The sequence below is a fragment of the Lampris incognitus genome, chromosome 9 (assembly GCF_029633865.1).
Source record: "Lampris incognitus isolate fLamInc1 chromosome 9, fLamInc1.hap2, whole genome shotgun sequence".
NCBI classification, from domain to species: domain Eukaryota; kingdom Metazoa; phylum Chordata; class Actinopteri; order Lampriformes; family Lampridae; genus Lampris; species Lampris incognitus.
In genome coordinates this window covers 37905066-37924545 of record NC_079219.1, presented here as the reverse complement: position 1 = coordinate 37924545, position 19480 = coordinate 37905066, and the positions used below count along the sequence as shown (strand labels likewise).

The window sequence follows — 19480 nt, the reverse complement described above, 5'->3', positions numbered from 1 at the left end:
TTGTCCACATCTGCGTTTAAGTCTTGTCTTCATTTGACGGCTGGGAGAGCTGGCGCTGGACCGGCTGGGAGAGCTTGGTCTGCTGCATCTTGTGGGCCCAGGGACCACAGCCCTGCCTGGAGCTGTGAACCGAGGAAGTAACACCAAAGGTGGTCTGACAGGACGCAGAAACGAGGCAGGCTAAGCTAACTGCTAGCCCACGCAGCAGTTCCGATAATACCGAGGGTGGTCTGGCAGTAGCCTCGCCTGGCTGTGGTGTTTTTGGTGTCGTCGTGTGGAGTGCGGGGAGGTGGGGTGGAGCAGCGACAGGGACGGCTTGGAAGAGTGGGGTAATTGGCTAGGTACAATTGGGGAAAAAAAGGGGGGAAAATCCCCAAAAAAAAAAAAAACTTGGAAGGCAAAAGAAAAAACTCTGTTTAATCGAAACAAAGTTTTTCTTTGCGTTTGAAGTGGAATTATTCAACCATCTTTAGCTGAAAAACTGGAACAGGATCAAAAGGTGCAAATTGGACTTTGACAGAATCAGATTTCCCCAACTTGGCAATAGACTGATTTCGGGACTGCTCGCAACATATAAAGCCAAAGCCTGCATTATTATTTACCCTTATTAGAAACTTGCTACATTTTTGTTGAGTTATACTAATAAAACTGAAATTACAACAATACCAGCAGTAAAAATATATCATGTAATACAACTACAGCCAAACTTGCTTAAGTCAAACCCACCTGAGGAGGGATGAAATGAGTTGAGCTGCAGGGGCCTGCAGTCAGCAGAGGTTGTTGAAAGGTTTGGTTGTTTGGTACTCACAAGGACGAGCCACGAGTTCACTGATGGGTTGTTTGGTACTCAAAGTATGGCAATCACACATTTATAGTTATAAAAAAAAGTTACATTTACTTTTTTCAACATTATTCTAATATGGTTTATTAATTAAATATTATTTTATATTTAGAAATTAAAAATTTGTGACCCATGATGTCATGTGTCAGTGGCCATTTCTCATTGCCAAGTCTGTTTATTACGTTAAACACACAATTATTATGATTAGTGATGATTATATGATTATAATGATTAATTATTATTATTACACAATTATTAATTAAATAACATTGAATTATCATTAAATTATTATTAATTATTATTACCAAAAAGTATTGTTAAATTATTAAATAGTATACAATTATTAAAGTTATTACTTTGTTCTTTTAATTTATCTGTTTTGTTTTGTTTTTGTTTTTGTTTTTTTGTTGTTTTTTTGGTGGGGGGGGTTCCAGTGTTACACCAAAAACTGTGACCCATCAGATTATGTGACCCAGCTTTTAAAACGTGCTATTTCAGCCGGTTACAGATTTCATTTAGGCATAAATTTAGAGATGGTTGAGTTTAGCCATTAAGTTGGAGACAGTTTTAGATGTTAGCTTGGTGTGGTTAAAATTGGGATTAGCATCTGGGTGGCAGCCGAAATAGTGTGTTTTAAGGGCAAGGTCACATAATCTGACGGGTCAAAGACTTTGGTTTAACACCGGCAATGCTGGCGATTCCCTGTTCACACATACAGCTTCTCTCTGTCAGACTTTCATGGGCATCTCTGTCAATCAAACAAGAATACAGGCCGCCACATATTGAACTCTCAGGTTCCAATTATATACAGTGCATCCGGAAAGTATTCACACCCCTTCACTTTCCCCACATTTTGTTATGTTACAGCCTTATTCCAAAATGAATTAAATTCCTTTTTTTTCTCATCAATCAACATACAATACCCCATAATGACAAAGCGAAAAAGGTTTTGTAGAAATTTTTGCAAATTTATTAAAAATGAAAAAACTGAAATATTGCATGTACATATAAGTATTAACACCCTTTACTCAGTACTTGGTTGAGGCACCCTTGGCAGCGATTACAGCCTCAGGTCTTCTTGGGTATGAAGCTACAAGCTTGGCACACCTATATTTGGGGTATTTCTCCCATTCTTCTCTGCAGATCCTCTCGAGCTCTGTAAGGTTAGATGGGGAGCGTCGCTGCACAGCTATTTTCAGGTCTTTCCAGAGATGTTCAATGGGGTTCAAGTCTGGGCTCTGGCTGGGCCACTCAAGGACATTCACAGACTTGTCCCGAAGCCACTCCTTCGTTGTCTTGGCTCTGTGCTTAGGGTCATTGTCGTGTTGAAAGGTAAACCTTCACCCCAGTCTGAGGTCCTGAGCGCTCTGGAGCAGATTTTCATCAAGGATCTCTTTGTACTTTGCTCCATTCATCTTTCTCTCGATCCTGACTAGTCTCCCAGTTCCTGCCGCTGAAGAACATCCCCACAGCATGATGCCGCCACCACCATGCTTCACTGTAGGGATGGTATTAGCAAGGTGATGAGAGGTGCCTGGTTTCCTCCGGACGTGACGTTTGGCATTCAGGCCAAAGAGTTCAATCTTAGTTTCATCAGACCAGAGAATCTTGTTTTTCCTGGTCTGAGAGTCCTTATGTGCTTTCTGGCAAACTCCAAGCGGGCTGTCGTGTGCCTTTTACTGAGCAGAGGCTTCCGTCTGGCCACTCTACCATAAAGGCCTGATTGGTGGAGTGCCGCAGAGATGGTTGTCCTTCTGGAAGGTTCTCCCATCTCCACAGAGGAATGCTGGAGCTCTGTCAGAGTGTCCATCGGGTTCTTGGTCACCTCCCTGACCAAGGCCCTTCTCCACCGATTGCTCAGTTTGCTGGGCGGCCAGCTCTAGGAAGAGTCCTGGTGGATCCAAAATTCTTCCATTTACGAATGATGGAGACCACTGTGCTCTTCGGGACCTTCAAAGCTGTAGAAATTTTTTTGTATCCTTCTCCAGATCTGTGCCTCGATACAATCCTGTCTCGGAGGTCCACAGACAATTCCTTTGACTTCATGGCTTGGTTTCTGCTCTGACATGCACTGTCAACAGTGGGACCTTACATAGACAGGTGTGTGCCTTTCCAAATCATGTCCAATCAATTGAATTTACTACAGGTGGACTCCAATCAAGATGTAGAAACATCTCAAGGATGATCAGTGGAAACAGGATGAACCTGAGCTCAATTTTGAGTGTCATAGCAAAGGGTGTGAATACTTATGTACGTGCAATATTTCAGTTTTTTATTTTTAACAAATTTGCAAAAATTTCTGCAAAACCTTTTTCACTTTGTCATTATGGGGTATTGTGTGTAGATTGATGAGGAAAAAAAAGGAATTTAATCCATTTTGGAATAAGGCTGTAACATAACAAAATGTGGGGAAAGTGAAGGGGTGTGAATACTTTCCGGATGCACTGTACATTCTGCTACAAAGACCATTCTCTATATCCCAATGATGAGGTACAATGCAGGGCTGTGCAGATGTACAGACTGCCATACTATTAAGTCAACATGCGGTGCACTTTATACCCCCATATGACCCCACTTTACAGAAGACATGCACTTATTTGAGCGCGCACCAAAGCTCCTGCTAACCTTAAAGACCTGACTGCGAGGGGTTTTGTTCCCATTGTATCCCATGTCATTTCCGTTGTTAGGAGAGGATGGACCTAGGCGGAAAACATGGCAGAAGATGCGTACAATTCTCAGCAGGCTCTTCATCTGAGCTTCATAGCTGCTTGAAAGACTGGGAAAGGAAAGGGGAAAAGGGGAAAGCAGATGTCAGCAGCAAAGCATGTCACACATCTTCCGTGTGTTCCATGAAACAAAATAAATCATATTAGCAAGCAATGCAGAGCATGTGCTCTTCTAGATAAGATTAAAGACTAGTAAATATATCCACTATGGAAATGAGGTAACAAAAATTTATTCAAGTTTAAGTCCAAGTACAACTTTATTGTCATGTGTATTAGAATACAATGAAATTCTTGTGCTCTGGCTCACTCAGCTTTAACACTAGAACGACCAAGCCGGTAATTTTTACCGTTTTGGATTTTCAAAGTTTAATAACTATGAAAAGAAAAAGACACAGACCTGGCGCTCCCTGAATGCTCCTAATAATGCATATATTTGCATTTAAAATGAGTTTTAGATCAATTGCACAAAAAAGTTATGATAAGATCTACCTAAATCGACCATGAGTGGTCAAAAAGATGGTGCGTAATTTGCGCATCATCGTGCGCGTCATGTCACTATTTATGACGCGTGTTGATCGCGTCATTTCCTTCGCGAAGTTTATTGCTCTGTCCTAGAAACACACTAGCGTTCTCCAGTGCAGAGAAATAGTCTAAACTTGATTTTTGCCAATATATCTAGTTATAGACGCCGTTAAGGCTGCACCATCACTACCACCGATGTGTTGCTGTATTTACAGTCGTTGGACAGTGGCCATTTTTAAATTGTTTGGAAAAATAGTATTAAAAGTTGTTAAAATGTTCATTTTGGTGTCAGTTTCTTAACAGACATACTCACATATGTAATGCATTAATATCTCAATTGGGTATTTATCGTGACAGAATATAGAGTTTAAAAACCAAGTTTTTTATATTTCATGTTTCATAGGCCTTGTTACTTGTTAGATTAGCAATACGTGTTTCCTTTTTGTTTTTCAGGTAATATTTTCACTTTTCAATTTTGCTATTCAAGTTCGACCATGTTTCTCTGAAGTTTAAATAGTTTAAAAATAGTATGATAGTTGTTAAAATTATAATTTTGGTGTCATGCGTTTCCTATCAGACATACTAACATATGCAATGCATTAATATCTCAACTTGGTATTTATCTTGACAGAATATAGAGTTTAAATACTGGCGGTCATTTTGACCGCTCGTGGTCGTTTAGGTAGGACTAAAATCCCGGTCGTTCTAGTGCTAACACAAGGGACACAAGGACACCCCCCCACCCCCTGCCCCAAAAAAAGACAGCACTACAGACCTACAAAGACTGTCTACACAATCTGCAGATATGTATTTATTCTATGCATTAATGATACTATATCAGGATTTACCTGAGCAGCTTGTGTCCATTGGTGGTAGCCACTTCAGCAAGACTGGTCAGGATCCTCTGGTAATGACTGTCACTCTGCTGAGAAACATGCTCCAGAACCTGCCTGAGCTACACACACACGCACGCACGCACGCACGCACGCACGCACGCACGCACGCACGCACGCACGCACGCACACACACACACACACACACACACACACACACACACACACACACACACACACACACACACACACACACACACACACACACACACACACAAAATCATTTTAAGCGTGTAGGCATGGTTTACAAGCGACTGTGGTCACAAAGAGAGAAGAAAAAAAACAAAGTGGCTTTACCATATTCTCTTTAATGTCATCATTTTGTGTCATTTGGATGAGGGTCTGGAACAGTCTGCCATGGTGCTGGATCAGAATCTCACACGTCTCTCCATATCCGCCCTGAACACAAACAGGAGGAACAGTGGCTGAGTTCAAGACAAAAGACAGACAGAGAAAAAGGGAGGGTGAAACTGGGCTGGGTTAACGGCCTTTTGCTAACGCTCACCTGCACGCAGAGATCAAGAGGAGTGACTCCATTCTTGTCAGCCATGTACTTGGCAGCTCGAGAGAGCAGGATCTGTGCTGTGTCTCTTTGGCCATGGCTGTGGAATAACATAAAATTTCAATACGTCGAGTCCAGTTAATTCATTTATAAAGCTTTGTGAAATTTAAAGATAACAAAAGAGGCAATCAGACAAATATAAAATTACTAAAATGAGTATAAGACAAGGGAAGTCAAGAAGAATCCAAAGCTTAAGGGTTATAAATGGGTTTAAAGGTGGGATTTAAATGAGCCCTCTGTTCATAACAAAGCTAAGGTTAACAGAGTAGTAACAAGAAAAACAGGTCTTAAAGGGAAGCAACCCGTTCATAATGATAAGCCAGAAGAAAAAGGCATAGTTAATAACCACTGAGAGGTCAGCAGCCTGACCCAGGCATGACGGGCCTGATGCTACTGACACATTAAAACCGATTTTCACACCACTAGCTTTGTTAGGGCTTTGGCTTTAAGCTAAATTAACAATACACCTAATCAACGAAAATTAAAAACCCTTAAAATGTGGATTCCACTAACTAAGTCAAATGTTTTACAATACTACCTATAAATGTCACTCTCTCTCTCTCTCTCTCACTCACACACACACACACACACACACACACACACACACACACTGCCCCTTTCTGCAGCAAATAAAGAAAAAAGCTACCAGGAAGTGGAATCACGCCACCCCATCCCATTTTTTACCCACAAGACATCTGACATAAGATAAATGCCCACCAAATATGCTTCTGAAGGCTGCTGAAAAACAAAGCAGCTACAGTGCCATTTAACTCAGTGTTTCTGTGTCCACCAGGGGCTGATCACGAGCTGGATGTGACACACTCGACTTGTATTCACCAGAACGTTTTTATGTTCTCGTTCTGCTTCTCACCTATTTGTCGCAGAACCATGTAGGTCTGTGAAGTGTGCATTGGGTTCAGTTCAGGTTAGGGTCAGGAATCCTCATAAGCTTCAAGACTTGGGCCTGTCTGTCTAGGGCAGGGGTGGGCAGTCTTATCCAGAAAGGGCCAGTGTGGGTGAAGGTTTTTTTTTTTTCCAACCAAGCAGTTACACACCTGATCCCACTAATCAACCAGCAGAGTCTTTGCTGAGGAACTTGATTAGGAGACACAGGTGTGTAGCTGCTTGGTTGGAACAAAAACCTGCACCCACACTGGCCCTTTCTGGATAAGATTGCCCACCCTTGGTCTAGGGCCAGGGCCGGACTAGGGCCTAAAGTTTAGATCCATGCAGGCCTCTAATACAGTGTGAATCTTGACCATTAAAATCCCACCAGTGAATTACTCTGAGCAACCTGCAGCTACCTGCAGGCAAAGTAGAGAGGTGTGGCTCCAGAGACATTGGGCCTGTTGATGTCAGCTCCACTGTCCAGGAGACACAGCACCGTCTGAACAGGAACAAACAGAAAAACACCAACCGAAATGACACACTGCGAAATGATTTAAAAATAGGTCAGTGACGAAGAGGAAATGAGAAACAGAAACAGTCAACATCCAACTACAAGGACTTGACAAAATGTCTTCTTATATATTTAGGTCACCCTCTTTGAGGAATAGCTGTTATGAAGCTGATGGCAGCCATACCCAAAATAAAAAATAAAAAAATAACCCAAGGTTGTAGGTGTATTTGCTTTCATAGATATGGTATTTTCTTTTCGGATTTTTTTTCTCCTTTTTTCTCCCCAATTGTATCTGGCCAATTACCCCACTCTTTCGAGCCATCCCCGTGGCTGCTCCACCCCCTCTGCCAATCTGGGGAGGGCTGCAAACTGCCACATACCTCCTCCTTTACATGTGGAGTCAACACCAGCCACTTCTTTTCACCTGACAGTGAGAGGTTATGCCAGGGGGACGTAGCGCATGGGAGGATCACGTTAGTCTCCCCCAATCCCCCCCCCCCCCCAAACAGGCGCCCCAACTGACCAGAGGAGGTGCTAGTGCAGCGACCAGGAGACATACCCACATCCGGCTTCCCATCCACAGACACGGCCAATTGTGTCTGTAGGGACGTCCAACCAAAGCCGGAGCTAACACGGAGTTTCGATTCAGCGATCCCCGTGTTGGTAGGCAACGGAGTAGACTGCCATGCTACCTGGATGCCCCTAGATTTTATATTTTCAATCAACTCACAGTCTTGTGTCCGTTCTGACAGGCGACATGTAGGGCTGTCTGCCCCATGGCATCTTCCACATCCACGTTGGACACATGCTGGACCAGATCATGGAGCAGCTCTGTGCGGCCGTTCACCGCCAACCAGTGAATCTAAAGGTAGAGGCACAAAAGAACAAGGTCTTTATCAGTTTTACTCTCTAAAGGGCATGCACAAAGCTCTCCAACCCCTTAATCCATGTTTTAGTGCTGCATCTTGAATTCATCTTTATAAAATAGGGATCTTTTTTCGACATGGTATAAATGTGAAAGTGGATTTTTTATTTACATATTTGCAAAGAAATCAACCAAAAATGAAAAGACGACATACCTGCAGGTAATAAGTGTTTCACCCCTATGCAGTGAAAGCTCAAACTGAACTAACTAACTTGAGCTTAAAATTAAATTTTAACTTGATTTTCCATCTGTGGCAAATTCAGGTGAAAGGGCATGATTTAAATGAAACCCATATGCATCTTCAAGGTTTAACAGATTTCAGTGGATGTAAATGCAGAAACTTTGGCCTTTCAAAGGATTGAAACTTAATCCAGAAAACACAAATGTGTGTGTGTGTTGGGGGGGTTTAATAAAACCCAATCCGGTGTGGGAAGATGTCAGTGCGAATTCATGTTCGCAACGGCCTCACCAAGTACCGTCCATACAGTGTCTTTGTCCACGTCTGTATCTACATTTTGTCTTCATTTTATGGCTGGAAGAGCTGGTGCAGGATCAGCTGGGAGAGCTTGGTCTGCTGCACTGTGGGCCCAGGGACTGCGGCCCTGCCTGGAGCTGCGCCCGAGGAGGTAACACTGAGGGCGGTCTGACAGGATGCGGGAGCGGGGCAGGCTAAGCTAACTGCTAGCCCATGCAGACCGGCAGTTCCGACAGTCATCCTGGCTGGCATTCGTTCCCTTGGACATTGATTTTTTTTTTATATATGTGTTAGTTTGAATATCTGTGTTCTTGTAGTTTTTGGATATGTGTTTTTGTCTTTATGTTGCATTGCTGTGGGCTGGGAGAAACGCCATTTCATTTCATTTCATGCGTGCAAGTACATGAGGTGAAATGACAAATAAAAGTGTTCCTGATTTCTTATCTTTATTCTGGTGGTAGAGTTTGCTAAAAGGACAACAGTCAGTGTACCACTTCAAAAATGTTAGCTACGTGAAAAAGAAGCCAAACGAGATCACACCCGAAAAGGAAAAAAAATAACAACTGCATGACAAGAATTTACATATAAGGCAAATGAAAGAAAGCATGACATGAAATAGATTCAGATGTATAATTGAATGAAAATTGCAGTCTTTGTCTCCCTGGCGAAAACCAAGCAAAGTTCCTCAACTATCTAACAGCATCCCAACCGCAGAGTGAGGTGGTGTAACCATCGCGTGGAGGTGCTTTTCAGCAGCAAGGATATGGAGATTTGTAAGGATAGCGGAAATAATGTCATGATGGAAACCTACCCTCGGGAGGGCCCAAGACATTAGACTGAGGGGATAAATCATGATCTGGTAGGATAATGACCCTACGTACAAAGCTGAATCAAAGTTGCAACGGCTTCAGAAGAACAATGTTAAAGTCCTTGAGTGGGCCAGCAAAGCCCAGACTTGAATCCCATTGAAAATGTGTAGGAATAGCTTAAAAGAAGATGTCTGTGAATGTTCTCATTCATCCAGGTCATGGTTATCCAAAGGAATTGAATCGAGTGCAGCTGGACTTGGTATATATCCTGTGACAATCTTAAAAGAAGATTGTCACAGGGCTAAGCTCTCCCATGCAACTTGACCAAGCTTGAACGCTTTTACAAAGAGAGGGAGAAAAAATCCCCAAATCCCCAACTGAAGAGTATCCCCTTCTAAGATCTTCCAAGCAGATAAAGATGTGCCCAAGAATCCAAACTATACCACGTTTCCCGGACTACAAAAAAATGCGTTGTTGTGAGGAAGAGAAAAAAAACATATACGAGTCGCTTCAGTGTATAAGTTGCATGTATATGGTGGTATAGCATAGAGCCCTGCGTGGGACTGTTTTCTTAATCCCACTCCCGCAATGTTTGTGTTAGACTCCCACCTGCACCCGCAAACATTCTGACCAGTCACACCCGCACAATAGAGTTCTATAGATTTTGTGTCCTCTCCCATCCAGCAGGGAAAACAGATTATAAAGAGAAGCATACCTGTCAGTAATAACATAGCAAAATTACGTTCTAGTACATAATTACATTCATATGAGTGCAATTACAACAGTGCAATAAGTAAACCTATTCTAGGGCAAAATTACATTATTTTACTTATTATTTTAGAACATGTGTTGTAGCTGTTTTGATGGGGTTGGTTTATTTTATTTCATTTCCCTGTGTCTACTAACGCACTGATCAGTGTTGTAGTCTGTACAATGACAACAAAGGCGTTCTATTCTACTCCACCCTATTCTACTCTATTCTATTCTATGTCAACAGAGCCTTTCCTGGTGACAAAGTCATATGGCCAAATGTCTCTACAGCAAAGTGCGACACATTTCTGGATAGGACCTTGTTTAATATGAGCAGGAAGATGTGCTTTTTCTGTGAAAGAGCTTACTTTTAACTGTGGAGAATGGAGCAGGTCTGCCACATTTGCCACAGAGGTGCCACATTTGTGCCTGTTGTAGATCAATACTTTTGCACATTTGTCAAAACTAACAAAGTCCAGTTTGTTTCCACCTTCCGCTTCCGGTGTGGGAAGATGGCGGCAAGAATTCACGTTTGCAGTGGCCTCATCCAGTACCGGTGTGGGAGGATGGCGGCGCGAATTCACATTTGCGGCAGCCTCACTGAGTACTGTCCATGCAGTGTCGTTGTCCACACTGCGTTTTAAGTTTTGTGTTCGTTTGATGGCTGGAAGAGCTGGTGCTGGATCGGCTAGGAGAGCTTGGTCTGCTGCAACTTGTGGGCCCAGGGACCACGGCCCTGCCTGGAGCTGTGACAGAGGGGGTAACACCAAAGGCGGTCTGACAGGACGCAGAAGCAGGGCAGGCTAAGCTAACTGTTAGCCCATGCAGACCGACAGTTCCGATAACACCGAGGGTGGTCTGGCGGCGGCCTTGTCTGGCTGTGGTGTTTTTGGTGTCGTCGTGTGGAGTGCGGGGAGGTGTGTCGAGGGTGTCTGGCTGGGACAGCAGGCACTGGATCGGCTGGGAGAGCTTGGTCTGCTGCGTCTTGTGGGCCCAGGGACCACGGCCCTGCCTGGAACTGTGACCAAGGAGGTAACACAGAGGAGCGGTTTGACAGAACCGCGGGGAGGTCTGTCGAGGGTGTCTGGCTGGGACAGCAGGCACTGGATCGGCTGGGAGAGCTGGGTCTACTGTGTCTTGTGGACCCAAAGGCCACAGCCCTGCCTGGAGCTGCGACCGAGGAAGTAACACTGCGGGCAGTCTGACAGTACACGGAAGCGGGGCAGGCTACGCTAACTGTTAACCCATGTAAACCAGCAGTTCTGACAGTCATCCTGGCTGGTGTTCATTCCCTTGGACAGTGAGGGGTTTTTTTTTTTTTGGCTATATGTGTTAGTTTAGATATATGTGTTAGTATGTGTGTTCTTGAAGTTCTTGTAGTTTTTGGATATGTGTTTTTGTCTTTGTGTTGCACTGCTGTGGGCTGAGGAAAATTATATTTCATTTCAATGTATGGAAGTACATGAAATGAAATGACAAATACAGTATTCCTGATTCCTGAACTTTGTCAGTAACAACTGAGAAATCTTTCCAAATGTCAGACTTGTCTTGTCATGCTTTGCTTTTGACCTGTTTTGATATTCTTTTCAACTTCATTCATTGACTCCCTTGTTCTGGTTAGAGCTAGCTCAATTCTGGGGACCGCAGTTTATTTTTTGACCACCCACTCCCACCTGCAGCAAAGTTAAAACTGCCTGCTCCCACGAGATCTGCATTGGGTTCCACAGGATGTAGGGTGGCACGGTGGCCCATTGCTTAGCACTTTCGCCTCACAGCAAGAAGGTCCTGGGTTCGAACCCCAGGGTTGTCTAACCTTGGGGGTCATCCTTGGTCGTCCTCTGTGTGGAGTTTGCATGTTCTCCCCGTGTCTACGGTGGGTTTTCTCCGGGTGCTCCAGTTTTCCCCACCATCAGAAAGACATGCATGTTAGGGCTAATACTCCTGTCTGTGCCCCTGTACAAGGCATGGCAAGAAGAACTACATAGAGTTGGTCCCCAGGCACTGCACGGCGGCTGCCCACTGTTCCTAGCTAAACAGCTAGGATGGGTTAAATGCAGAAAAGAATTGCCCTACGGGGATTAATAAAGTAGTTAAAAAAAAACATTAAAAAAAACAAATCCCAATGCAGTCCTCTAGTACAGTATTTTCAATTGAATCACAAGATTAAACAGTGCCATCTACAAGCCTTAGTTGAAATGCAGTGTATTCATCTGACAACACATTGTATAAGTCGCTTTGGAATATAAATCACAGAACCAGCCAGATGAGTAAAAAAACAGCGACTTATAGTCCGGGAAATAGCATACTTGCTGCTGCCCAAGGCAGTTCTACAGTGTTGACCTGTGAGCCGAGTACTTATTTTAATGACCATCCTCCTGTACTTAATTTTAAATAAATCTGCAAAACTTTCTTAAAACATGTTTCAACTTTGACATTCTTGGGTCATTTGCGCAAATTATTGGTAAGAAAAATCTCTTTGATCCATTTTGAATTTGGGCTGCAACAGGTAGTGTGTAAAACATTCTTAGGTCAATGTGAATGACGATGGCAATGGCAAATCGGTACCAACCATGGCCCCAAAAGAACAATAATGAAAGCAGTAAGTGCAAACATTGAAAACAGCATCAAACCCAAGGCAGAATTATAGGCTACTTACAGCGGTCAGTCCTTCATTGTTGCAGATGTTGACATCAGCATTATATTCCAGTAGTCGGCCCATACACTTCTTCTGTCTGTAATCAAGAGTGGAATGAAGCACTTTATAAGTGACAGGCTGTTTTAAGGGGCCATTCAAATGCTTTAAAGCACCTTCTGTTACCATCACCATCAACAAACCATGAACATATACACAAAGACAACACAGCCACTGTTGTTTGTTCCAAAATTGCAGCCAGTTTTTAGTACTAATTTATTGTTTTTATTGCCATTTCACTGCAGCTCCTTAGTTGAACAATTTAGGTTATGAATGCCTAGAAGAACTTCTGACATGCATAATGAGACAGAAGACTACAAATGGGATCATATTTTATCTCATCTATTCTAGAAAATTACAATTGAGGTGCTTTTTTTCCTAAAAACTGATCACTTAAAACACTGTTCTGGTGGACAGTAATAGTATCATTTCACTGTTATAACAATACCATTATATGAAACTTAAGGAGAAGTACAAGATGAAAATCCAAGATGGCACCACAGACATAGTGTGCTGTCACTACGTGGTGGAATATTAACCTCCTATTGCTAGCTCCCAGCACCAACCAGCAGTTACAGCATGCACATAAAACAGCACAAGGACATTATCAATAGAAAACAATCATGTGACAACAAGGGGGAATAGATCAACCAAGGTACACAGAATGTCCAGCCAGCCGTACAACAACAGACTAGGCACACTGTGCAGTACTGAGAATAAAAGCAGAAGAGGAGGAGAGGGAGGTAGGAGATACTAACCTGCTTTCTCCGAAGGAATTTCACCTCCGCAGACTAGTTACATAAGTATCAGTCCAGCTTTGCTGACTATAATTTACATTAGAGCTGTGTTAGTTTTGAGTTGGATCTGGCCACCACTACAACACTCCCCCAGTATGTCTTATACATTTAAAATGGCACATCCCTGTCCCGACCATGTTGCCACTGAGCTAAATGAGTCATATTTTGCTGTCTTACAATTGAATATTTGCTCATCTGAAAGTGAAATCATATGACCAAGCATTTTTAAAGATAGGACATTTTCACAATCTAAAAAAGGGCAAGACTTGACATGAGAAAACAACGCTGCATGGATCTGTAACCTGCCAGGTGCTCTATTGAAAATGTGGGTAAACAACCAACAGCAAAAAGAGCATAACCAAGGCACTCCATCTGCAGTAAATTTACATGTCAACCAAAATAGCCTCCTTCAGGATCATGTATATAGGTTGACACATTCTGACCATATCTTGCCCTCCGCAATAAAGGTTTTAAATTTACCTTTGATGGAGTGTATTGGTAATGCTGGTCGTTTTTTTTTTTTTGGTTTTTTTGTTTTTTTTGTCCATTAAAAATGTCATGTTACAGCCTTTCGATGTTATATGAATGCCTGATGATGATTTAAACCCAGAAAAAGGCATTCATTGCTTGAGTAAACAATACATAAACAATACATTGTGATGGCACAGTGAATGAAGTACAAGGATCTTACCCATTTCTGGCAGCTAAGTGGAGGGGGGTGCAGCCTGAGATGTCCTGGTAGTTGGGGTTGGCTCCTCTCTTCAGCAACAGAACCAGGCACTCCACTGAGCCACAGCTTAACAGGCAAAGTAAATCATAGTCAGAAAACCCATTAAAAAGACATCCATTTCCCGAACATAAAGTCGGAGGTCAACTTTAACAGATGATGGAACAGTTTTCTTCTACATATCTATCAATGTTAAACCACTAAGGTTAGACTATCTTAAGAGAGGAAGTTAGGGAATATGCAGCCACTCATAAGAGACATAACAGTGACAGCCATTGTCTTACTTGGCAGCTATATGTAGCAGACTTCTCTTCACCCGTCCAAAGGCATAGTTCACATCAAACTTTGAATTCAGCAGCAACTCTGACACTGACCTTTAGGGACCAGAAAGACTCAAATTAATGACAGCAAACAGTGCATTCACAGTATTTACAGCACAACATTCAACCCATATGGAAAAGACCTGCTATACTAGGCACAAGACTGTAAAGCATGCAACTATGGGCTACATTTGTTTCATTTCTCCTGGGATGCTGTGACAGTGACAACACTATATGTGCTTGGTTTTGATTCTCATCATACGCTACCTGTGCTGGTCTGCCATGACCATTGGCATAAGTGTGTAGACAGCAGTCTCATTGTCTGTGATGGGAGAAAACACAAGCGTAAGGTCTGAGGTGGGATGTCAAGGTGTCAACTCAACAGCCACTGGGGCAAGGAAATGCTAATTCAATTTTATCCTTTATTGTCTCTCAGTGGTATTGTATGATTAAGATATTTTGATATCATATTGTGATACAGAGTCTGTTGTCTAAATTAATGATAAGAATCACAGACCTTTTTTTTTCCAAAAAATGAGGTTTGTAATATTTGAGGGTGTATCATTTGACAACTAGTTTTCAATATACTTACATTACTTTAAAGTTCATTATTATGAACCCCCCATTGGACTTTTAAATATGGTGCATGTGTAAGCAGATATCGTGATATATATATCGATATCATGAGAAACTCCCCATGAATTTCGTGATAACAATATTTTACATATCGCCCAGCACCAACAGCGACCTGCCTTAGCTCCCTTGAAATCCAGACATTTTGCACTCACCGGGGTGTGAAATGGCAAACATACAGCACTGATATATTAGATGCAACGTCATAGTCAGAGAAAGGGTCAATGTGGCGGTATCGCGACTTTCATGTAGCACAGCTATACTATAGTGAAGAGGTAGGCTGTGTGTTAAGTGTTCAAGACCTTAGGCGATACAGCAGGTTGAGAGGCTGAATGACAGGCCAGGGCAGCGAAGCATTTTATACATCACTAAGCACCAACTTTACGGGCCCACAGTAGCAATATGTCTTCAGCATACTCTGCTGTGCAGCCTCGGTCCTGATGCACGGATGAGTACCCTGCCGCCCGGGGTGGACGGATGTGTACCCTGCCGCCCGGGATGGACGGATGAGTACCCTGCCGCCCGGGGTGGACGGATGTGTACCCTGCCGCCCGGGATGGACGGATGAGTACCCTGCCGCCCGGGGTGGACGGATGTGTACCCTGCCGCCCGGGATGGACGGATGAGTACCCTGCCGCCCGGGATGGACGGATGAGTACCCTGCCGCCCGGGGTGGACGGATGAGTACCCTGCCGCCCGGGGTGGACGGATGTGTACCCTGCCGCCCGGGATGGACGGATGTGTACCCTACCTTCTGTTAATCCTCTAATTTTCGTTTCTTAGGTTGGCGACACAATGTCACAAAGGAAAAAGGCTAATTTTGGCTTACTGGTTAAGGTTCATATTAGGGTAAGGTTAGGGTTATGATTGGGGGTTGGCATAAACTGGTTATGGATAAGATTAGGGAAAGGACTGAAAGCCAATTAGTTCTTCCGTCGCCACCCGAGGAAATGAAAACTCGCTTCTGGGACGGATGTGTGCCCCACCTCCCTCCTGAGATGTACGGATGTGTACCCTCCGTCTGTTAATTCGCTAATTTTCGTGTCTTAGGTTGGCGAAGCAATGTCACAAAGGAAAAAGGCCAATTTTGCCTTACTGATTAAGGTTAAGGTTCAAATTAGGGTAAGGTTGAGGTTAGGGTTAGGGTCTGGCATAAATTGGTTATGGCTAAGATTAGGGAAAGGAGACTGAAAGCCAAAATTAGTTCGTCCGTCGCCACCCCAGGAAACGAAAACTCGCTTCCGGGACGGGCGGACGTGTACCCTACCTTCCCGGATCAACTGACGGATGGACGGACGGATATGTACCCTACCTTCCGGGAGCTCCACTGTCCTCGCACGCCTGAGGGACCGCGTCAGTCTATTGAGCTGTACGTTAAGCTGCTCCATCGCCCGTTCCATCATAGGCCAACGATAAACTAGGATGAAACGAGGGGACAAAGCCTCGACTATGTTTATTTTTGCGTAAAATAGTTGTGTTGTTCTCGGGTTTCATCCATCCTGTTCAAACGAGGATAGTCGTCTCTTAGCCACCGTGAATCACAGTCATTTTCCTGCCTCTTGGTTTTTCCGCTTTACATGCCAAGCCTCGCTTTTCCTGTTTTCCTGACGTCGAAAGGATGCGCCCTCTGGGTAATGTAGTTCTTACAGGGTGGCGTTTTTTGTTTAGTCATGTATTTACCGTGTGACGCAGAGCTGTCCTCTCTCAATAGTAAATCTTAGTATCTTTAAGAGTTTTGTTGCTTTAACGTGATTTTGTAATAGCAAAAACAAAAGTATGGTTGTGTGTCGTAAAGTTACATCATTCAATGTAGTTGCAGTACAATGGTCTCAACTCACCAAGGACTCTAACTACTGTTATATTAATGGTTTCATGGAAGGTTGATCAACCCCAGCTCATCGGAGGTGTGGACCACTCATATATATTTTAAATCTAACGCATGTCTTTTTATGATGCGAATTTAATGTTTACACAATAGCACTGTGTCACGCACGTGTGAATGCGGATTGGGCATTTTAAAGTGAAAATGCATTAATTGAGATTTTTGTGAAAACAATTGACTACCACTACGCCGGCAGCCATATCAACATGTACCCTCCTTCTTCCGAATGACAGAAGCTAAGTAGGTGTGGACTTACTTGGTTAGTACTTGGATGGGAGACCTCCCGGGGAAATTGAGATGCTGCTGGAAGTGGTGTTGGTGGGCCATTAGGGGGCAGTCTTCCTACTGCTACTACTGTCGGCTGCTCCCGTTAGGAGTCGCCACAGCAGATCATCCGTTCCCATTTCTTCCTGTCTTCTGCGTCTTCCTCTGTCACACCAGCCACCTGCATGTCCTCCCTCACCACATCCATAAACCTCCTCTTTGGCCTTCCTCTTTTCCTCTTCCCTGGCAGCTCCATATTCAGCATCCTTCTCCCAATACACCCAGCGTCTCTCCTCCACACATGTCCAAGCCATCTCAATCTTGCCTCTCTTGCTTTGTCTCCAAACCGTCCAACTTGAGCGGTCCCTCTAATACAATCGTTCCTAATCCTGTCCTTCTGCGTCACTCCCAGTAAAAATCTTAGCATCTTCAACTCTACCACCTCCAGCTCCGCCTCCTGTCTTTTCGTCAGTGCCACTGTCTCCAAACCATATAACATAGCTGGTCTCACAACCATATTGTAAACCTTCCCTTTAACTCTTGCTGGTACCCTTCTGTCACACATCACTCCTGACACTCGTCTCCACCCACTCCACCCTGCCTGCACTCTCTTCTTCACCTCTCTTCCGCACTCCCCGTTACTTTGGACAGTTGACGCCAAGTATTTAAACTCATATGCCTTTGTCACCTCCACTCCTTGCATCCTGACCATTCCACTGTCCTCTTTCTCATTCACGCATAGGTATTCCGTCTTGCTCCTACTGACTTTCATTCCTCTTCTCTCCAGTGCATACCTCCACCTCTCCAGGCTCTCCTCAACCTGCTACACATCACAATGTCATCCACGAACATCATCGCCCATGGAGACTCCTGCCTGATCTTGTCTGTCTGACTTTCTGTCTATATGGAGGGATCCGACAACGACTTTATAGTTCAGTGTTTTTATTTCAACGGTGACGGTTACAATCATACAGTAGCTAGCTCCGCAGTAGTGACTCGTCTGAGTGCTAAACATAGACTGACGATTATGTGGTTCCCCTGCGCCCTCATGCGTCAGATGGACCAATCAGCTTGCAGCTAACTTAACAGCCAATAGGAGTGCTTGTATCACATCAACCTTATAGCCAAACGGGCTATTATATTCTAGAGAATATTACATTGTCCATCAACCTGTCCATCACCATTGCAAACAAGAAAGGGCTCAGAGCCGATCCTTGATGTAATCCCACCTCCACCTTGAACCCATCTGTCATTCCAACCGCACACCTCACCATTGTCACACTTCCCTCATACATATGCTGCACCACTCCTACATACTTCTCTGCAACTCTCGACTTCCTCATACAATACCACACATCCTCTCTTGGCACCCTGTCGTATGCTTTCTCTAAATCTACAAAGACACAATGCAACTCTTTCTGGCCTTCTCTATACTTCTCAATCAACATTCTCAAAGCAAACATCACATCTGTGGTGCTCTTTCATGGCATGAAACCATACTGCTGCTCGCTAATCGTCACCTCTCCTCTTAACCTAGCTTCTATTACTCTTTCCCATATCTTCATGCTGTGGCTGGTCAACTTTATACCTCTGTAGTTGCTACAGTTCTGCACATCATCCTTGTTCTTGAAAATCGGTACCAGTATGCTTCTTCTACACTCCTCGTGCATCCTCTCACTTTCCAGGATTGTGTTAAACAATCTAGTTAAAAACCCCACTGCCATCTCTCCTAAACATCTCCATGCCTCCACAGGTATGTCATCAGGACCAACTGCCTCTCCACCTTTCATCCTCTTCATAGCTGCCCTCACTTCCTCCTTGCTAATCCACTGCACTTCCTGATTCACTATCCCTACATCATCCAACCTTCTCTCTCTCTCATTTTCTTCCTTCATCAGCCCCTAAAAGTACTCCTTCCACCTTCTCAGCACACTCTCCTTGCTTGTCAGCACATTTCTAGCGCAGGGGGCAGTCTTCCCTGTGGACCTAATTTTAAAAAAAAATCCAATACCCGAGCGCAGTGACGGAGACACTGTTCTGTAGGAGATGCCATCCTTCAGATGAGATGTTAAATTGAGATCCTGACTCACTGTTTTCATTAAAGATCCCATGGCACTTATCACAAAAGTAGGGGGTCCCCCGATGTCCTGGTAAAATTCCCAACCTGGTTCCCTCGATCTGGCCACCTTATCACCCCCCTGTGTAATTGACTCAATGATTCCTCCCTCTCCAACTCAAGCTGATGTGTGGCAAGTGTTCTGGT

At 43.8% G+C, this 19480-nt stretch overlaps 1 protein-coding gene across 2 annotated transcripts in view; it reads right to left on the bottom strand.

Annotated features, from left to right (window-relative positions):
* The window catches only part of hace1 (HECT domain and ankyrin repeat containing E3 ubiquitin protein ligase 1), a 28212-nt gene extending 11579 nt beyond the window's left edge, over nt 1-16633 (bottom strand). The window contains exons 1-11 of one of the 2 annotated variants that reach the window (XM_056285732.1): nt 16384-16633; nt 14706-14760; nt 14403-14492; nt 14083-14187; nt 12559-12634; nt 7674-7805; nt 6849-6931; nt 5488-5584; nt 5280-5381; nt 4938-5044; nt 3467-3617 (exon numbers count right to left, since the gene is read on the bottom strand). In XM_056285732.1, coding sequence (XP_056141707.1) covers nt 3467-3617; nt 4938-5044; nt 5280-5381; nt 5488-5584; nt 6849-6931; nt 7674-7805; nt 12559-12634; nt 14083-14187; nt 14403-14492; nt 14706-14760; nt 16384-16474 — 1089 coding nt within the window. In that variant the 5' untranslated portion in view covers nt 16475-16633. The remainder of the gene's footprint in view (nt 1-3466; nt 3618-4937; nt 5045-5279; nt 5382-5487; nt 5585-6848; nt 6932-7673; nt 7806-12558; nt 12635-14082; nt 14188-14402; nt 14493-14705; nt 14761-16383) is intronic. The other variant, XM_056285734.1, reaches the window with a different exon arrangement.
* Between the last annotated feature and the right edge of the window lie 2847 nt (nt 16634-19480).